Genomic DNA, 22,344 nt, shown 5'->3' on the forward strand with positions numbered 1-22,344 from the left:
TTATGATTTCGGCGCGAGGCCGTATTATGTATGTTTTCGGCGCGAGGCCATATTATGTATGATTTCGACGCGAGACCGTATTTTATGATTCCGGCGCGAGGCCGTATTTATGAAAATGATTGGCACAAAGCCGCTATTATATCATGTATTATATGTTATCACAACCCGAATGTTAGCTTAGTTCAGTTCAGGGGCTCGGTACCGTAGCTATATGTAGATCAGATATCTACGTTCAGATTAGTGCTAACCATTTCACGAGGGGATGAGAGATGGATAGTCGATGTGACTTTCAGTAGAGTGTGGACGTCTACCTGGCAGTCCGGACCAGGGTGTGGTGGGCTCATCGTACTTACAGATATATTTGACTCGGTAGTGGTCGGCCAGCCATTGTCGGGTCCCGCCTTTGGGTTGCACAACCCATCATGGGGGGTAATACATGACACCAGCTAACTATTCATCCTGGGTATATGTTTTCAATATTATCAGTATAACAAATGTTTTATGTATGGTATGACTTACTAGAAAATACGAAAGCATGTGATTCTTTAGTATGATATGATGAACATTTATGAAATATGAAATGTACTGTATACGTATAATTGCATTAAATATTCATGTTGCCACACAGTTGTATTTAGTTTATTTTCCCTTACTGAGAAATGTCTCACCCCCCCCCCTCCCCAACATTAATTAATTTTTCAGGAGACCCTGAGTGATCGGCGGGTCGTGGCCGCCGTTGAGTAGGGATATTACCCCGTTAGAAGGGTAAGATTTTGTACTAGGATCAGAATTATTTTGTATTTGATTCTAGAGTTAATTTGATATTTTGGAAGAATGTAAATGAATACAGTATTTTGGAAATGTAGATAACTCTGGTATTATCTTTTATGATTGGACATTTGAGATTTTATGTTTACTGCTGCTAGGTTTTTCGCTATGAATGACAGGTATCCCCGCTACCCACGGGTTCGGGTTGACCATTTTATCTATTATGTGACATTTCATATTAAGAAATTAAGGGAGGTTACACTCAAAGCAAATCCTTGATGTACGCTTATGGTAATTGAAAATTCTCTAATTTCTCCATCTATAGTCCTTACACTAGTCATTACTCCATCATACATATCATTAATGACATCAGTATACTTACAACATACACCATTTTTTTCTAAAACCCACCATAAAACTTCTCTAGGTATCCTATCATATGCTTTCTCAAGGTCAATAAATATCATATGCAAGTCCCTCTTCTTTTCCCTAAACTTTTCCATTAATCTTCTTAAAAGATAAATAGCTTTTGTGGTAGATCTACCAAGCATAAAACCAAATTGATTTTCTGAGATCTTTGTTTCTAACCTTAATCTTTGTTCAACTACTCTTTCCCATAGTTTCATCGTATGACTCATAAGTTTAATTCCACGATAGTTATTACAAATTTGAATATCTCCTTTATTTTTGTATATAGGTATTAAAGTGTTTTTCCTCCATTCATCTGACATTTTCTTAGTTTTTACAATTGTATTAAATAAATTTGTTAACCATATAATTCTGTTATCACCCAAGCATTTCCAAACTTCAATTGAGATGTTATCTAGTCCCATAGCTTTTCCATTTTTCATCTTTTTTTGTGCAAACTAAAATGCAAAAAAAAAAAAAAAAAATAGTAATTGCTTAGTAAAAATTGATAATTACATATGTATCCTCAATTATGATGGCCAATGCTTGAAAATAAACAATGCAACAATTTAGTGAAATTAACGACCAGGAGATATGTCATCTACCTTTAATTCTCGTAACCTTTTGGCCAATTCCCATATGGAAAGTTGGTACTTCCTAAGAGATCTTCCATTTATTGCTAGGATTTAGTAAATAATGAATGGTCGCTACTAGTTTGGTGAGCACTTTCTGAAGTAAGGGGTTTTATGGCCGATATGTATAATATATTCCCACACTAGATCACCATCAACAAGCACTTTCTTTTTGTTATAACTTCTCTCTCTAGTTGATTTTCTTCGAAGCAATTATCTGGTCTGCAGCCTTTAATTTTTCTACATCCAAAACCTCCTAATTGACCAATATGGCTTGATCATACATGTCTTTGTTAAACCCACTTTGGCTTGTTTGCGCAAGGACTATACCATCACTTGTATCATCAACATTGTATCATGGCTGAAGACTAAGGTGAACAAGGCAACCCATGTTACTGAGCATCTCAAGGTTTCATAAGCTAAAGCACCTCAGATAATAACTCATGCCAAGTCCAAGACTTATTGTGAATTATCTACTCTAGATTTTCCTTTATGATCTTGTTGGTAGGTTTGGCTTGTCCCCATTTCTCTAAGCATAGTAGGACGTCAAATGGACGAGACTAAAGCCACAATCCTTGGAAAATTCCTTAATATCATCGTCGGTGAATATTGAAAACTAATCCACTCTTAATGTCTTCATAACCCAAATTTATCAATTATATGCTCCTTCAAGAACTTCATCACTGATAGCTAATTGGCCATTTTCATTAAAATTGCCTCAACACACTTAGTAAAATAATATGTAGCGAAGATGATGGAGGTATGCTTCTTGGATGAGGGGAGTAATAAAAGGCCATCACCCAACCCTTGAAAGGCCATGGTTTGATAACTTCATGGAACTCAATTGCAGGAACCGTTTTGAATTGCTTGTGCATTTGACAAGCCTGGCACCCTTTTATGTACTTGATGCAGTCGTGAAACATGGTTGGCCAAAAGTATCCTTACCATTGGAGGAGCCACCTTAAGGAATATCAAATTAAATAGGGCCTACAAACCCTTTCATGAACTTCAAACATAATTAGAAGCACTTCTTTGGTCTTCAAGCATCTAAAAAATAGTCCACCCTTGTATTTTTATACAATCGTGCGCCCATCAAGACATACCTTATCCCTTTAATGTGAGTTCTCCTCCCCACTAGGCTTGTTGGGATTTTTAGGTAGTGGGTTAATTCTATGCTCTAATCATCTTCTTAATTTGTGGATCCCAAGGATGATCTATTTTTTTTATCAAGGTCAACTCAACTAACCACATGAATTTCATTCTTTTAAACATGTCCTGACCCTTCACCATTAGATATGTTTACTCTAAATAGGGATTCCTATTGTGTTGTATTAAGAAGTCCCTTGACATGACTCACTCTAAACTCATCAAATTATCAACTAATCCTTGTGTAATGGCTAGCTAAGGACAAAGGCCTAAGCTGTTGCATTTTTATTCACCTTTTATTCATTTGATTATCAAAAGAGAATCTCTAGTTACTCTTGCACACTTGACTCCTATATGAAAAATAGAGTTTATGATCTAGCCACTAAGGCCTCATACTCGACTTGATTGTTTGAACATACAAAGTCAAGGATGATGGACCATGTAGTATTTTTCTGTTGGGATGATGTTATGACCGCAACTGCTCCATTTCGATCCTTCAACCTTAAAACATCAAATTTTATACTCCAAATGGCCAATAGATTGTTCCAATTTCCACTTTTGTGGGATTAGTATCTATACAACAATTATTGTCTAGGAGATCTACCAATGCATGTCATCATACTGTCCTTAGAGGAACATATTGCAATGAGAATTTCACAAAAACTAGAGCCCATACCCATCAGGGCACCTAATGTGGGTTGAGACAACATATGTTTGAGCACGTCATTCTATCCAATAATGTACTCGTAGTACACAATAGTTAGTCTTAAAGCTTGGAACATGAGAAAGAATAAAAGCTAGGCAAAATTTTTTTTTTTTTTGCTTGATTGTTTTCTTAAGCTAGAAATTCCATATCAAGGCCTAAACTAAGGCCATGTACAATATCATCAACTTCCCCTTCTAAGGAGGCACTACTACTAGTGGGTTAACCAAATAGGGTTTTAGTCAAGTTAAAGTTCTATGAGTTTTTCTTCTCACACACACACACACTAGTTCATTCTTTAGCATCAAAAAAGGGGGAAATTGTCTTGTTCAATTAGGTATGTTGGAGATGAACTTCCTAAGAAATTCACTTGCCCCAATAACCTATGTAACCCCATATTATTCCTTAGAGCTTAGGCATGTATAATCGCCTTCACTTTATTTTTATCTACATTTATTCCATGTGCATGGATGAGGAATCTGAAGAAATTTCCAACTGACAGGGAAAAGGCGCATTTAAGGAATTTGTTTTTAATTGATGTTTATGTATCCTATGGAACAATCGTCCCAAATTAGCCAAGTGGGATTTCATGTCTCGACCCTTGATTACATTGTCAATGTAAACTTCCATAAAAAAAACCATATCATATCATGGAAAATGAGGTGCATACCCTTAGCAAGTGTCACATGCATTCTTAATGCTAAAAGGTACTATCCATTCAAACATTCCCAGGGCACCAAGGCATCTAAAGGCTATTTTATGAATCTCCTCTTGGGTGATGAAGATCAAATATGTTCATCCATAAGGCCTTTCACTTGGTTCCTTGCCACTAAGAACACCATCCTATTGACCCCTAATTTAGCATATTGGCCTATAGGTTATGTTGCATTCAAGGTTCCTAAAGTCAATGTAAATATAAGTATTTTCTGTTTTTTTTTACATAATTGAAATTTAGAAACCATTCCATAACTCTTGGTTCCTTGCCACTGAGTCCACCATCATAATGACCCTCGATTTATCATATTGGCCTTCAGGTGATGTTGTATTTAGGTTCCTAAAGTCAATGCAAATATAAATATAAATTTCCTACTTTTTTTAAATAGTTGAAATGATGTTGGGCAACCATTCCACATATTTGGCCATCCTTATAAACCTCCTGGCAATCATTATATTTCTCCCTTACTTTTGGAATCACTTTATGGGATATCCTCCTAGCTAGTTTTTAAATAGGTCAATATTCTCATTTAATTGGTAGCCTATGCTATACCAATCCCATCTCTAGTCTTGGAATCTCGTTATACTTCTAAGCAAAGCAATCGCCAAACTCTTTCAACAATCCTACCACCTTACGTTTAAGCTAAGAATTGACATTGGTTGGCCAATTGCCTACTATGTAAAGAGTTTTACTTCTTTTGTGGGTCAAAGCTTCCTTTGGCCACTTCATCCTATATGTCTCCCTCTATGGGTAGTTGTTGTTGCCCCCTCCCTCTGTAAGACCATAGTGATTGCTCCATTTAGAAATGCAATCGACTTGTGAACCTTATTAATACTCTGCCTCATCTAGCAATTTGGTTGGCTTGTCTCCCATTAATCTCTCTAATAGTCATATCTTGGCCAATAGTTCAAGGTTATGGCTTATCTATCTTAGATAGCATGGCATACCCTTTTGAAACATAGAATACCATGGGGACTTCTGACTGCTTGTCCATTACTCAAGTTATAGGACCAATGTCTTCATCAAATAAGTGGGCTCCAAGTGCATTTGACACCTATCAACAATAACAATCTCTACTATACCTTTGGTCTTCCATAGAATTAGAAACTCTTGAATGGAAGAAGGCATGCATAGGTTAGGAGTGTATCCAATCTCTCCTTTGTAAGGCATTGTAACTAGACTTTTATCTACTACAAAAAGAAAGAAAGAAAAAAAAAAAAAAGCTCCTTGCATGCCTCCCATGGTTAGATCAATGGCGCAAGGCTAGGCGTTTCAGTCTCTCCTCCCATGAAGTCTGTCTTAACTATATTTGTAGACATGAGGTATTGGAATCATCTTCCTAACTTCTTCATTGTCCATACATGCATTATGTTGATAATTGTGCCATTGTCTACCAACACTTTATGCATAGGTCATCCCATAAAGTGGACCACAATGTACAAGGACTTCAAATGTTTGTCCATTGACTCAGTGGGTTTATAAAGTGTGATCATGGCTAATTCGACCTTGTAGCTAGTCTTTTCATAATTAGGCCTACCATCTTAAGTTCATGCCTTTTTAGCTCAACCACATTTCCATCCAAGAATGCTTATTGACGAAGTGATAACTGAAAGAACACAGGAAGCATGTAGACCATGTTCATTTTTGTTGGAGGCAATATCCTAAACTGCATCAAAGTTGGCCTATATATCATTGGATGTCTTCTTGCAAATAGTTCCAGTTGTAGGTTTCTTGGCTAGCTCAACAAGCTGCTCTCCAACCTTTTCTTCAAAAGGTTTACTTTCCTTTTGTTCTTATTGATGGGCGAACACTTGTTATCTTGCTATTTGTATTCTTTAAAGTTTTCCCAACTAGGTTTTAATGAGGAGAGATTTATTTATCTTTCTTTGCTTTGATTGATCCAATGCTAGCATCTTGAACACAACATTGCGAGGCAAATTCTTGGGTTGCTGCTAATGCCAATTTTCATCAGAAACTATAGGCCAAACCTTTTTAAGCTTCCTTAGGGGACTATCATCGTGAGCTGTTATTTTCATTAAGACTTCCATCCACATCCTAAATTTTATTTATTTTCTTGGCCTTTTTGGGCATCCACTTGCAAACCAGCAGCCTATTACACTTTTGTTTACATCTTACCCTTTTGAGTGGGTTTAAGGCATACTATGTTGCTTCTTAGCTATGTTCGCCCACGTCAATATGTATCGTTACCTTTGGAGCTCACAAAATTCAACTTCAACAAAGACCCTATTGATCCATCTAGTTACTACTTATTCAACTAATTTGTATTTTACCTTTGCCTAGTTGATATAGCTCTCATCGCTCCTTTTATAGGGATTGCCATACAAGATCTAGTTACTACTTCTTATTCAACTAATTTGTATTTTACCTTTGCCTAGTTGATATAGCTCTCATCGCTCCTTTTATAGGGATTGCCATACAAGCAACATTTATTGCAATTTTCGGAATGGACTCTCATTAACCTTCAAGACTCCCTTTTTTTTCTCTAGAAACTTAATTCTCCCTTCAACTATTGCCTTTTTAATGTGGGTTCTAAATACCATGCAAACAGCAGTTGGGTGGCTCTAAGAGTTATGCCACTCGCAATATTTATTCCCCTAGAGTTTCTTAGCCCTAGGGATCACATCACCTTCAACTAGCTTTATTTTGCTATCTCTTAACAACCTATCAAAGAAGTCCTTAGTCTTTCTTATGTCAAAAGTATATTAGTGGACAATATTTGAGGGAGTTGATTTGACCTTTCATCTCTTTTACTTACATCAAAGTTCTTTGCTCTTGTCAACACAGGGGAATTCATATGCTTTTCCTAGTTTGAGTTCGGCCACACTAACCTCCTCAAAGTTGTCTTCTTCTTGGCCTATTTCTTATGCTGACATGTGGAACATATCTTTGCAGTATGTTTCATTGTAAAAAATAAAAATAACTTCTTTTGCTCCACCTCAGCTAGTAATAGTTCACAACTAATAGCTTGAGTTGTTAGTTGGCATATGTCTGTAAATTTTTTTCCCATCAAAACTCATCTTTATTTTCGTATTTAGGCCATTAAAGGCCGAGTTAATGCATTTCTTCTCAAAAATGCAAGTTTGACACTTACTACTTGATTATTTGAACCTAGTAATGAATTTGTCCACTGATTCACCTAGAAATTTTTCATGAAACAAATCATCCATCTCTTACGATGATTTGATTAATCCTAGCAATAAGTTCATACACCATGTAAAAGTTGATTTTGTGATTAGGCATCGAAATAATTGAAGCTTCAAGTAATTGCTCAATCTAGCATCACCATATTCTACTGCAAACCATGCAATGTGCTTGATATAAAACTTTTTATCCTCTCTTGAGAATAACTCGAACTCCTTATATACCTTTAGAAAGGAATGTATCTAGTTATTGGTTTTGGGGCATGGCTTATGATACACTAGTTAGTCTATTCGTCATGCCTCCATCCCCAAGTATGGGTTTATCCCATTATTAGCCTAATGGATTTGGTCCATCAAATTTCTTGCCAATGGCGAGTGTTGCTTGCAAACTGATGGCCATCCACGAGATCATCTCTCTTCAGTGGTCATGCCCCAATGTAGTTGAAACTAGAAACCCCCACCAAATAGTTCTCTTGTTGACATTATTAGTCAGTCCCCCCTCCCCCTCCTTATTGATTGTATTTAGCGGCTCGTATGATGGCCATGCTTTGGTTGTATCATCTAGGACTCATGATGGGTTGGCGATTAGGCATAGATGAGGAAGATTCTAGCAAAGCCTTTGGCTAATGGATGATTATTGACCACCCATACCTCATTTTGGGTTTACATTTGGTGCTTGTCTTTGGGGCATATGCAACATTTCCCCACATGTTCCAACACATGCTCTCAATCCAAGATTTGAATTTGGTCTTAAAATCCTCCCAAATCCACCACATAATTGAAATCACTTCCTAGAAGTGTGTTGTTGAATACTCATTTTCCTTGGCCACTTGCTATCAAATAGCCACTAAATGAGTATTGTGAGTCATATGCAACATAGGGAAAGAAGTCTCCAAATTATGCTCTAAATTGTCTACATCATCCATATGAGTGATCTACATAATCCTTACGAGTGATAAGCCTTTGATGCTTGGTATCTAGAGCACCTACAGTGACCCCATTCAATAGGAGTGCCTTTGCTAGCATCTTTACTTGATCTCCTAGTATTTAGTGGTATGATAGGTCCCACCAAGTGTGCCAGAAGGATGTTTATTAAACACCTTTAAGAGAGAACCTTACATGTTTAAGATAACCTATCAAGTAAAAAGTGCCTTACAAGATAGGGAAAAATGGCAAAGGATCTATAAAAATATAGAAATCATGGTAAGAGAATGGAAGGAGAGAGAGAGAGAGAGAGAGAGAGAGAGAGAGAGAGAGAGAGAGAGAGAGAGATTGTCCCTAGGCTAGTATGCCAAATTTGATAGCTATGCCCTCCTTCACTACTCATTACATGCCTATTTATAGAAAATTGTCCCAATGATTTCCCTATCTTCGATGGATTTGAGTCTACCTTAATCATACTTGATCCAATCCTTGCTCTATTTAGTTCAAAATCTACAACTCACAGACAATTCTAGTCTCCTAGGGTATTTGATTTTGAATTCAACTCTACCCTTACAATTTGAACCCATAAGTTGTTACAATTTGAATTCAAGTATGCTACAATCAACCTCTCCGCTATCTACCATAGCATCTTGATTTGGCTCCCCTTGACACAGTGAAATGGCATTGAGGCCTAATCTCTAGGAAACACATTGGGTTGGGATCGATTAGGCAACGCCCATGGCTGCTATGCCTCAACATCAACTCTCATTTCTTTCTTTGCTTGTTTAATGCCTATGCAGCTAAGTTCAATGGTTTAAGAAGTTTCAAGGATACCACAAGCAATAACCATTTTGAAACTACAATAAAATTTAGTAACCATTAAATTATGCCCACGTAGAATATGTGTGTGCGTATGTGTGTGTGTGTGCCTGTGTATGAGTGCGGGTATGCGTGTGCTTACAAATAAATTTATGTCAGTAATTGATACCAAAAACAATATTTGAGTAAGTTTCAATTTATGATATTTTATTTCTGTAAGGGACTATCTTCATTTTTCGCAGACAGTTGATTGTTTCATTGTTGCTTACTTTTCTAAATAAAAAAGGGCGCTAATTAGGACTTTGTAAAGCAATCTATAGTAAATTTTTTTAAAAAATAAATAAATAAAGTAATTAAGATCTTAGTGTTTGTTCAAAATGTTTATTTTTTTCAAATCATGAAATTGAGTACATTAGAAAACAGTAACCTGACTTGGGAAAAGCTCCTTCTCAAATATATTATTGTCCAACATTTTTTATTTGATGGACACATACAGCTATCTTCCCTGGTAATCTGATAATCAGAACTCAACAATAAAATGTAAATAAAAAAATACCCTAAAAAATAGAACACATGCTAAATTAAGGGTGGCACAACGGGTTAAAGGACCGAATTCGGATCATAAACGAATCAAGATTAAACAGATTCGAATTCAGATTGACCCATTTATTAACGAGTGACTAATGGGTAAACTCAAACCTGCCTATTTAATAAAGGTGTCACCCATTTAAAATATAATTCATTTATTTTAAAATTTTAAAAACATTACATAAAAATGACAACTTTTTTAAAAATGGACCATGTACGACCATAGCAGGGGGAGGGGGTGAGGACTAAGGGCCGTGAGGTTTCTGTAGTGTCGTTTGGGTAGAGCACCATAGCAGAGGGAGGGCCAAAGGGGGTGAGGGTCGTGAGGCTGCCATCTAGGTAGCACCGTAGCAGGTTTCGGGGTGCAGAGGCAGCAAGGGCGACTGGGTGAGGCTGTTCACCTATGACCGTAAGGTCGTGCCCAGTGCGGCCGTGCATGAGGTCATAACTCGTGAGGGTCCTGAGTGCAGTTGTGCAGAGGCAATGAGGATGACAAGGTGAGGCTGAGTCTGAGACTGAGAGTGAGGGAGAATCAGGAGCTGAGAGATCAGATCAGCTGGAAGCAGCAGCAGCTAGCAGCAGGAGAATCGAAGATGGCAAATGGGTACCAAGTAGGGTTAGGGTAATAGGGTAACAAGGTTTGATTGCATTACATATATATATATATATAAAATAAGTTACCGGGTGACCGAACCCAAACCTGCTTAACCTGTTTAGTAAATGGTTCAAGTCCGAATTGACCTATTTATAAACAGATCAACTTGTATCCAAACTCAATTTAAATGAACAGATCACAGTTCACCCCCGTTTTACCACCCATATGCTAAATTTTCTGCAAAATAGGAGTCACGAGGCATTAAGCTATGGGCTACATGGCCACCAATGAAAAGACATGGCCCTAACGAAAGAAGGCAAAAATATTTCTTTTTCTAGTAGTGAATTACATCGAAACAAATTAACGCAAATCACAAGTTGAAAATGCTGGCTACAAATTCAAGATTAACTAAATATTCTGAAATTTCTGACAAATCTTAAGGACTAGAAAACCCAAGATATAGCGCAATGTGCGGTCCAGGCACATCACACCCTTGTTACATTCTGATGGAAAAAGATTTAAAACAACGTCATTACATTAGTCACATGTATCATAAACACCATCCTTCATAAGCTTCCAATACACCAATTTCACAAGAGAACCAAATGTCACACAAATCACGGATTGCTTATGGTTTGCGAGGAGGAGAACTGCTGCTGCTGCTGTTGCTACTGCTTCTTCCTCTTAAAGGCCTACAAAATACCACCTTCAACAAGGACACACTAAAAAAACAAAAAACAACCTACAACAACAATATACCCTGGTATTTGTACAGTTCAACAGAGATGGAACACTAATCATTCTTTATTCTATGAATATGTAGTTCACAGTTTATTTATTTATATTAAACATTTAAGTACAAAATAATCTAACTATCAAGTGAATGCACTTAGGCCAAGCCAAGAACTGCTTAAGACGCCTACAAGACACTGCATCACCAAAATCAAAGACAAAGAAACAAGGAAAGGCATATTTAGCCCAGAGATGAACGATCAATTTGCAAAATGAAGAATATACATGTTTAGAATTGATTAAAATTGGCCTAACCTGGGAAAATTGATGAGTTCATATTAACAATAGTTTATAATTGAGTTCTTTGTAGTTCAGGTTTTGAAGTTCATGGCATTCTGTTGGTCAACTTCAAAACAAATTGACCAGCCTAAAAATGGTAACAATAGATATAGGGTGGAATACAAGAACAGTAACTACAAGTAAAAACTAGTTATGACTTCAGAATAAGTCTGTTGCCACCGTCCAGAAACTGCATCAATGAAGAGAAGGAACCACCCATGATTGTCAAAGTTATTTGATTCCCAATTCAAATTGTTGATTTGAGTTGTTTGATTCACTAGTCTATCAATTCGATTTTGTAGTAAAATTTAAATGATCATGACGACCTTGAATCTTACAATTCACAATTCAACAGTGGCATCCAATCCAGATCCAACAAATTCAATTGGATACCAATCAAACCCACCATTTAAATATTCAAAAAATTCAATATTTAAAAAAAAAATTCACAATCCTTTTCCTAGGGCCTCTAGAACTGGAAAATAAAAATAAAAAATAAAATTAAAATTAAAAACCCTCTGCTTTTTCTCTCTTTTGAATTGTTCAAATTTTTTTTGTTCTCAAAGGATTCCAAATATCCCGCGACTCCTTTCATTTAATTCTCCTCAGGTGTGCCTTGTTTTCACTGCCAAGATAGACAGAAGAGCTGGACTGAATTGGACAGGTGATGACTGTTATCTAATCCCATATTTGATTAGGACACCAAGCTATGGTTTAACCATTCACAGGACCAAAATACCCTTCAATGGTCGGATCTGAAAACATGGCCAAACCTGGATCTACACTCTCCAGCCCAACAACCAACCTCTTCATCAGACATTTTCTGGAAACCTATCCCCTCTAGTTCAGCAGTCGGGATTGTTAGATTACCACTTCACCTAAAAGCTTAAGCTATTAGGTTATGGACCAACATTGTATATCAAGCTTTAATTGGAATGAACGAGGATGATCGCAGAGAATCAAAGTTATCTCTGGCATGGAGGACAATCAGGGACAATCCGTAAAGACAACCACAATTGCAGCTGCAAGTGGGGGTTTCCGAAGAAGATGACCACAATCAGGCACGGACAAACAATTCTGACAATCATGGGTGGTTCCTTCTCTTCATTGATGCAGTTTCTGGACTCTGGCAACAAACTTATTCTGTAGTCATAACTAGTTTTCATTTGTAATTCTTCTGTTCATGCATTCCCACCTATATCTATTGTCGAGAAGATGGAGGCCACATGCAAGGGCATTCTTGTTCCTCTTTTTGGGTTTATGGAGACGGCTAGCTGCAGCCGGCTGAAGGAGACATGGGGACCAGCCAGCTCTATCCAGATGGTCCTATCCTATCTGTGTTGCACAAAACATGGGCTAAAAGTCCTTAACTAGACCAGCCACAGCACCAAGTGCAACCCTCAAGAATAGATCATTTTTCAAGCTAGAAATGGTTAGGTGTATAGAGGCATTAACATTTTGATTTTCAAAGGTGAATTACTTCTTTCAACCTTTTAGTTAATAGTACAATATTCATTCATACGTAGATGCATGTATATGCATTGGGCACATGATCATTCAATTTTCATCAATATATTTCATCTTTCATGACTTAATTTGTTTTAGAAATGAAAATCATTTCATTCGACTCTTGGTTCTTGAAATAGATCTCAAACCAGCAAGAACTCCTGAGTGAACTTCTAGGAGAAAAAAACTTAAAACATAATACCATTGATCCACAAAGCCTATTTATATATATCTTGAAAGCAATTCGTAAAAAGCAACATAGTCAAATCCAAACTGTTTTCAAGATATACTAGCACACTACCATGCTTCTTTAGTTATATAGATATAGCCAGTTGACCGACAAACACAACATAGCTACCAGTAAGATAGAACTCTAAATCTTATCATATAAAGGAAAGAGGAATATTCTCTTTTCCTCTTCTTTCTCCTTAATCCTTATATCATTTCAAAGAATGTCATTCTTTTCACATGGAAAAATGGAAAGAGGGGAAAAGAAGAAACCATTCTCACAAACAAAAAAACTACCTTCTAGGACTTCGACTTCTTGACACCTTTCTGACTACCTGTCACAATAGATAGGTAAAAAAGGCTTAGACAGTTTAATTTAAAAATAAAGAATCACATTTACAACAATAGAAGAGAACAAACCCGCCGCGGACTAGGTGATTCAGAATAGGACGATGATCTCCCACGTCTTACTGCTGGTGCTCGACCTCTGCCATGCATAAGAAAGGCATTGAAGAAAAGTTATAAAGAAATAGCATACTTACAATGAGCACACTAACAATTCCAAACATATTATAAGGTTCAATATGACATATCAGACAGTGAACATTTTAAATATGACCTTTGAAAACTATAATAAATTTCTTGTATCGACCACAACCCATCCAAGACCAAATACTACAAGGACAAGATATTGGAGATAAATACAAGACATGGCATAAAAATTAAAAATAAACATATAACAGCTTCTTAAATAGGACCAAAATTAGAGACAAGGCCAAATCTTTGGGATAAACATAGTCGCTGCCATTGCTGGATACAGGACAGCTTATTATATATGACCAAAAAAAAATTAGAAACAAGAGGCCAAATAGTTGGGATAAAGGCTTAGTTGTTTCTTTATTGAATACATGAAAATTTTTCTATATGACCAAAAAAGTTAAAAATGAGAGGGGAAATAGCAGGCATAAAGAATTGATTGCCCCTGTTGTTTCATTTATATATGCTGTTATGAATGCTTTCTTCAAGAAATGGTGAAATAATAGTACAAGACACCTGAAAATTGGAGAATCAGGGAAAAAAATGAAGTAGAATTCCTTCAGAATTGACTGGACAATTGAGGGAAGGAATTATAATTTAAATATATGACCGCATACAATCACAAAGGCAGTTGAGAAGTGGAAATTCTCAAGAAGAGAAGACTCATAAAAAAAACAGGAGATTTTTTTAAAAAATAATAGCAATGAAAATATAAAAACCCATATCTTTACCATCTGTTGAAGGTGTTCTCTAAGCAAGTCAATCCAAATTATGGTTATGTTAGGTTCTCTAAGCAAGTCGATCCAAATTATGGTTATGTTATTCCCAATAGATTAATGACTGGTGAGTCACCTGAATATGCTGAATGTGAATCCTTATCAAGGTTGTCAGAATCAGGATTCTACTTAGGATCATTAGAGAGGTCTGCAGGATTGGATCGTAGAATCGGAACGAGAATCATAGGATTCAAGTTTCAATGTTAAAAAAATATTTAAAATGAATGTATATGGAATTTTACAACAATTCTTAAGACTATAAGCTTAATTAATAAGTCAATTAATAAAATTAATTAATAAGTCAATTAGTAAGCTTAATTAAAAAATATTTAAAATAAACATATATGGAATTTTATGACAATTCTTAAGACTAAGCTTAGTAAGCACAGCTGCAAAAAGAAGAGGAACAAAGGAGTCGATAGAAGAGTGCTGACTCTGCTGGCTGCTGAGGTGTTCGATAGAGGACTGAAGAAAGGAGTCGACATCCAAAGAACAATCAGAACTTAGTGCCACCAGAAGAGTCAACTGTAGAGTGCTGAACTGCACATCGAAGCCTTACAGGAGTAGTCGACTAGAGTAGAGTCGGAGAGAAACAAGAGTGTTCAAAGGGTTCGCTGGTTGCTGCCTTGCTGCTGATCGAAGTATCTAACACCTCAGCCGTCAAACAGAGCTTCCGGCGAGTGTTGAACTGCACGTCGAACACGACCAGAACTGTTACAGCCTTACAGGAGTAGTCGACTAGAGTAGAGGAGAGTCAGAGACGAGAGTGCTCGAAGGGTTTGCTGGTTGCTGCCTTGCTGCTGACAGAAGAATCGAACATCAAAGCTGTCAAACAGAGCTGCTGGGAGCTATTTTGTCCTAGATTTCAAGATTTTGGCTTAATGTAAAAATTTTGTGCCCTCTTTTACAGTAAAAACACATATTGTGCCTTACAATTCAAGCCCAAAGAGGGAAGAGACCCATTCCAGGAAGAACTGTAGAATCATCACGATACTACTCACGATTCCGATTCCATGATTCCACCGATTCAGTTACGATTCTGCAACGATTCTACTGAAATGTGATTTTCCATGGGAGCTGGATCGCCAGGGTGGTTTTGAATCGTTGAATCGGTTATTGAAATTCCTTTTTTTCTTTGGGTAAGGATTGGGTGTTTGGAACTGGATGGTTGATAAAATTACAATTCCCACTTGCTTTAGAAATAATATCACTTCTGTGACTCCAATATACTGAGATGTGAACATCCCCTTCATCACCCCAATAAATAAATAAATAAATAAGTAAATAAGTTCATAAGCAGCCCACTTTCTTCCCATTAAGGCTGCTAGATTTGTTAATCAAGCAAAGCTACAGCCACACCATAGTTTCAACTCATTCGGATTCCGCCAAGTTGAGCTAGACAAGGGGCAGACATTAGCTTAACATTATGCAAAAGTTTTGGCACAAAATTCGCATAGGTGCATGTGAGCCAGCAAGCGACGCAAGCTTAAACATAAAAGCAAGTAATGTCGATTAAGGTTACGAAGAAACCCCACAAATCATGGTAAGCAACTTGCCCTAAAAGCTTACACCAAATGAAAAAAGCTTCAAATGAGATGGTTGGGTTCGCACCAAACACAAGCTTGGCTCAAGGTCAATCAACATACTATATTTCATTGATTTCATTTTGCCCGTGATTTCAATTTGCAGCACTTCAGAAACAGAGTGAAACACTGCAAAAATTGGAAAAATGAGGAGACACAATATAGAAGCGAAGAAAAATCTACTACACAATAAACTCCAACAGTCGGAGACAATATGATCATGCATGTTGGAAGACTCTAAAGGTGAAAGGGGCATGATGATGCAGCAGTAAGTCAAACTTCTTTCTTAATAATGACTATACTGCAACAATGACAAAAAAATGTAGTTGAAAGAAACAAGCATTAAATGTGACTGCCTGAGAAATTTCTTGTCTAAATGCGGCAGAGAAAATCCTTGTCTAAAAGAGAAACACTCGATCTTATTAACAGCAGTCTCTCCCACCTCCCAGTCTACGTCACTTCCCTAACCCTTGTTCAGTCATTAAAAGATTGAATCACATTGAGAAGAAATCCCTGGAGGTGTTTCGGAGCAGATTTTCAAATTCCATTTGATGAATTGGGAATAGTGAAACAACCTTTTCATCCAGATGTGTTGGGAATTGCTAATCTCAGTGGTGTCTTAGCAAGAGTATGCAAGTAGCAAGGTAAGCAGCTGTGGAGATTTATGCTGCAGGATCAAGTTTGGGGGAATCTGCTGGCTGCTAAGTCTGAATCAATCACCAAGAAAAAAGAAGCCTAAAGATGCAAATGGGGTGGGGTCCTCAAAAACATACGAAAATGACAGGATTGCTTCTTCAACCAAATTTGTTTCAAAGCTGAGAAGGGTCAATCAGTTCTTTCTTTGGCAAGATAGATGGTGCAGGAGGCCTCTCTTAACAGCCATTTTTAAAAACTGTTCAATTTGTCCAGAAGCAAAGAAGTTTCAGTCAGTTTGAATTATCACAATTCCGATGAAAAGGTCGTGTGGAATGTGATTTCACCAGGAGAGCTCCAGATTGGCAATTGGAGACCTTCTCAAAGTTCTTACAAATTATTGTACAAAAATTAGGTCAACTAAGGCAGGAAGGATTGCCTTTTGCATGGAAGGAAGCAGCGTGAGAAACAATTTTAACCCTTAAACCTTCAAAAGAGAGCCACTATATTGCGTCATAGACGTTAATTGTGCAAAGAACAAACTGAGTCTCCAGCATTTATTGATTAACTGCAGGGGATCCAGGTTTTTTTTGGGGGACTCTGCAGCAGTCTTACAGGAAATTCAATGTGCAACCACATTCCCCATTAACGGTTAAATATAAAAAAGGTACGTACAGTTAATCCCTCACACCAAATATTGGCCGGTGTAGACAAAAAGATATAGAAGGGCTTCTAAACGTACAAACCTTCCAGAAATGTTGGATTAATGATGTATTTTAGGAACAACGGGCAGCATTTTGAGAATACTCAGGTTGCCATTGATTTCATTGATTCCATCCATTAGTAATTGTAGTTCCGGTAACTTCTTGTAATTTCCTGATTTTGTTTTTGCACCCCCATGTGCCAGTAATACACTAATCTCCGAGCCTGGTAAATTTTTTTTATATTGTATATAATTATTGCATATATTTTCATGGAAATATTAAACATGCAAACCAATCAAACACACATGAAAAAAGTACCGAATTCAATACCAAAGTAAAAAAATCCAACATAATCATCCAAATTTGCAACCACAGAATGGATAACAGCATGGAATACACGTGCCCAGTTCAGCAAGTGAGCATGACTGATCATAGACGTCCCTAAAAGAAAAATATTTATCATTTGATGGCACTGAGAAGGCGCCAACCCATATACAAAAGACTCATTTAAAAGAGAATCAAAAAGTCTAGAACAGCTCGTAGATCTAGACAGCAATGACTCCTAAACCAAAAGATACAACATTATGATCCACACATCCTACAGAATAAATGGACATATCTCTCTTTTCTTGAAAGATCTCCTATTTCTCACCCTCCACAAAACCCAAGATCATGAGCGGGGTAAAAGCAATGAGTTCACCCTCTTTGTACTGGAATATACAGCCCTTCAAGCCCACAATCCAGCCTCAATAGACCTGGCCACCACTGAATGAATGCCCACAGCAGAGTACTTAGTTATATTCCATAAGGGATTTGCCCCAGAACACATAAAAAAACATAAAACAAAAAAAAAAAACAGAACAGAACAAAAAAAAACAAAAAAAAATAAAACAAAACAAAAGGTAAGAAGTGCAGAGCAATTTCAACTGCATTTTTACATGCAGATAACCACCTCACAATATTCTCTCCAAGTAGCTTTCCCAAGAAAAAAACACTTAGTTGAAGAAGAACTTTGCTAATGGCTTTCCTAGGGGAATTAACAGTGACTGAAGCCTTTCTTGACAAGTGCCTAATAGAATAAGATGCCTTCAATGGTGCTGAGACTAAATGGAATATGTTGCAGACTTTAACAATCCTTTAACATCTGTAATATATTCAAGTATCAGTACCAGCAAGGTAATATAAAAATTAAACTCAAGGAAGCAGATTGTTCCTAATTTTGTCACAACCTAGAATCGAAAAATTATTTATCCCTCAATTGGGTTAAACAAAAACAAAGATATTATGGTAACATATGAAAAATGAATGCCATGTTCCTGGCAGAATATAACCAAGAAAACCTCAAACAGCATTCATCTTGGCTAATTTACACTTAACAAGTCACTCCGTCCTAGAGAAGGGAAAAAAGGTAAGACTACCAACCTATTGATACCCTAGTAGTGTGAAAAAGATGCCCCCCACACAAATCACTCCTTCCCGGGCTTGACAATGCACCAATGCACAAATTATTTTATCATTGCTGAATTTAGAGCTCAGGAACCCCAAACACTATAAAAATTTGCAAATTAATTTACTTAAAAACACTAAACTCATTGCCATCAAACTTCAATGAATGCAAAGCACAAACAATTACAAAAATAAATAATGTGGAAGGACATCTACAGAATTATTGGGAGAAAACATAAATTAACATTACAAAATTAGCACTTATATCCTTTCATATTTAAATGTTACCTCCGTGGCGATGCTGTTCTTGAACGTGATCGAGCAGGCCTACGAACAGGAGAGCGGCTTCGTCTACGTCTAACTGGGGACCTCCTAGGCGGAGTGCGAGCTCGTCTTGGAGGAGAACTAAGTAACGAATGAGCAGAAAAAGAGCAAAAAATAAAATAAAAGCAAATAAAATATTTGTTCAAATATAATGTGCTGGGAATGAATATATAATGCCACAAATTCTAAGCTAAATCAGTTCATAATCACAGTAATTAGATTTTACGCAGAATCGACATCTATTTATAGAAAGTAAATTAACGCAGCAGGACCTACAGAACATGTCAGATATAGAATAAAAAATAATAACAATCTCTCTTAAAAGCTGAAAAGGAACTTTTGTTTCTTCCTTATAGAAGGAAGGAATTTACAGTTATTTCTGCATCAGTCTATTCAACATTCTTTCGATTCAGCTTCTTTATCTTTTTTTTTTTTAAGGCAATCATACATCCCTTCTGCCACAGATTTTGCCATCCCTAGCAAGTTTCCACCATGCCCTCCATGAGCTTCAGCACTGAGATTACCAATTTCATTTCCAATAATTTAGGCTCCATACTACACAAGTTCCATACGCAAAGTTAGATCATGTACAGGTCTGATCTAACGCCATCCATAGCATGTTTTCACCATGCTCTTCATGGTTATTGCACCTTATACACCACATATCTGTCATTGATGTAATTTTTTTTTAGTGATATTTTACTTCTAACTAGTCCATTTTTACGTTGATCAACAATTTATAATGTCTAATGAAACTGACATGCTTCAACTCTAATTTCCATCATTCTTAATCGAATTTGAAACAAAAAAAAAAAATACATAGAAATTTCATACCTTTGAAGAATCAAAATTAAAATTTAAAACAAATCAAAATTGCATCTAAGCAGCCCTCCAATCAAATGCAAGCTTCACAAGGAAATGCTCCCCCAGAACACCAACAGATAAAAATTACACTAGGAGATAGTCCCATATTTGGCATAATTAATTCTTTATAGGAGCTCCTATTTTATAGCATTGACCAGGTGGGTTTAGACATTTTGTCGTCCCAAATGTAAAGATATGAATTGTCAGTTACCATAACGCAGTCAATTCTTTCAAGGGGCTTGCAACAATGCAAAACAAAGGTTTATAGCAACCATCATTTAATTTAGAAAACACATAAATGTTATTTTATTAGTGTACATAACCTACCGACGCCTTGGAGGAAGGGGAGAACGTCTACGTACAGGACTACCGCGCATCCTTCGAGGGGAGACCCTACAAAGAAAAATAATAATTAGGTCAGCAGCTGTCAAATTAACCAAATTGTTAAAGAAATTATGTAACCACAGCTAACCTTGCAGGTGACCGGCGACGTCTTGGTGGGGAAGGAGAACGACCCCTGGCTGGAGATGCAGGCCTCCTTCTGGGAGGTGTGTCACCACGGCGATAAGGAGAATCTACTCGTCGACGAACAGGAGATTCTGCACGCCTGCGTGGAGGAGAACCTAGCTGTCGTCTAGGAGATCCACCTCTTCGCTGTCCTACAGGGGATCTTCTTCGTGGTGGTGGAGAAAGGGCCTTCTGACGGGGAGAAGCTGGAAAATTACAAAATATAATAATACTACAAGAAACCAGACAAACCAACTAGTACAATAACATGTCTACTGTTTAGGGCATACATTCTCTCTGCCGCTTTGGTCCATCCTTTTCAACTTCATCATTCTTGGGAGCATCTCTCTTTGGAACAGTTGCAACCTTTGTGGGTGATGAAGCCTTCTGCCTTGGAGCCAATGTGAACTTAGCTTTAACGACATTCCCATCAATTTGTGCCTACAATGAAGCAACCAAGAATATTCATGTGACATCCCATCAATTTGTGCCTGCAATGAGGCTGACAAGAATATAAGTGCATGCGACATTGCAAATTCCATTTCTATAAATAATTTATCTTCCACATCATAATCATGCCATACACCATCCATGTATAACAGAGCCCTGTCTGCATCAACTCTAGTTTTGAACTCAACATATCCATATCCTCTTGGAAGATTAACCTGCAAACAGAGAACCAATTTCAAGTTGCAATGTCAGGCCACACCCTGCCCCCAAAAAAACAATAATATTAAAATAAAATAAAATACTAGCGTCCCCTACAATGAGATAAAATTTTATAGAAACTCACTGTCCGATCCATTGCCAACATTACGTTCACAACTTCACCAAAATTACCTGCATAAATATAAAAACAGGATAAATACATATTCACTGCAAATAAAAGTGCAGATACAGTGAAAATCAGCTTCAAAAAAGTCCCAATAGTCAATTCGTAACTTAACTTTATTTCATAAGGAACCAATTAATTTGCATGCAAGAAAAGCTTTATGTACTAACATCCCGTTCAATTGCTACCAACTCTCGAGACTATGTTCTGCACCTGCACTGTATTTCCAATACTTCTTTGCCCACATGACATTGCACTTGTAACTGTGTCAAACATTGCTGAAAGCTCATTTTGACCCTTTGTAGAATCCAACCCCATGTAATGCAAAGAATCCACTTTCAATTACTTCAAACATTTACAAATTCATCAGTGCACTGTGTACATTGGATAACCTCTTCTTGTCAAGCACAACACAGTGTAACAAGCTGCCACCTCCCATGCCATATAAGAGGTTTAGGTAGGGCAAGATGCGTGCAGCCTTACCTCCACATTTGGAGGGTCTATTTTTGTAAGTTGAACATGTGACCTTTCATATTTTGGTGTAACACCCTCACCAGTCACCACTAGGTCAAGACAACCTCATGTTTAACAACCTCCTCTCATCATGGAACTTATTTTTTTATATATATAAGAAAAAAAAATTATATTTTAGTGGACCAAAGAATACAATAAGGGGAGCACAGGACATCCTCCCAAGAACATTAGAATTACTACATTCATCAATTGTCACTTTGCTTGCACCAAAAGACAATGAAAGATCCATGAAGATTGACCTATATTTTACGATTGAAAAGATGTTCACTCATGTTCTTAGACAACACAAAATTCATGCACAAATGGAGAAGTTTCACAAGGCATAAGGTCTGTGGAATGA

The 22,344-nt window shown here is 37.0% G+C and overlaps 1 protein-coding gene across 1 annotated transcript in view; it reads right to left on the bottom strand.

Annotated features, from left to right (window-relative positions):
* Positions 1–10,771: 10,771 nt before the first annotated feature.
* The window catches only part of LOC131164336 (serine/arginine-rich splicing factor SR45-like), a 31,306-nt gene continuing 19,733 nt past the window's right edge, over positions 10,772–22,344 (bottom strand). Inside the window, exons 4-12 of the mRNA XM_058121446.1 lie at positions 21,432–21,478; positions 21,223–21,303; positions 20,929–21,079; positions 20,604–20,844; positions 20,459–20,524; positions 19,232–19,348; positions 13,685–13,751; positions 13,562–13,599; positions 10,772–11,151 (exon numbers count right to left, since the gene is read on the bottom strand). Coding sequence (XP_057977429.1) covers positions 11,088–11,151; positions 13,562–13,599; positions 13,685–13,751; positions 19,232–19,348; positions 20,459–20,524; positions 20,604–20,844; positions 20,929–21,079; positions 21,223–21,303; positions 21,432–21,478 — 872 coding nt within the window. The 3' untranslated portion in view covers positions 10,772–11,087. The remainder of the gene's footprint in view (positions 11,152–13,561; positions 13,600–13,684; positions 13,752–19,231; positions 19,349–20,458; positions 20,525–20,603; positions 20,845–20,928; positions 21,080–21,222; positions 21,304–21,431; positions 21,479–22,344) is intronic.

Source organism: Malania oleifera, chromosome 9, assembly GCF_029873635.1.
Source record: "Malania oleifera isolate guangnan ecotype guangnan chromosome 9, ASM2987363v1, whole genome shotgun sequence".
NCBI classification, from domain to species: domain Eukaryota; kingdom Viridiplantae; phylum Streptophyta; class Magnoliopsida; order Santalales; family Ximeniaceae; genus Malania; species Malania oleifera.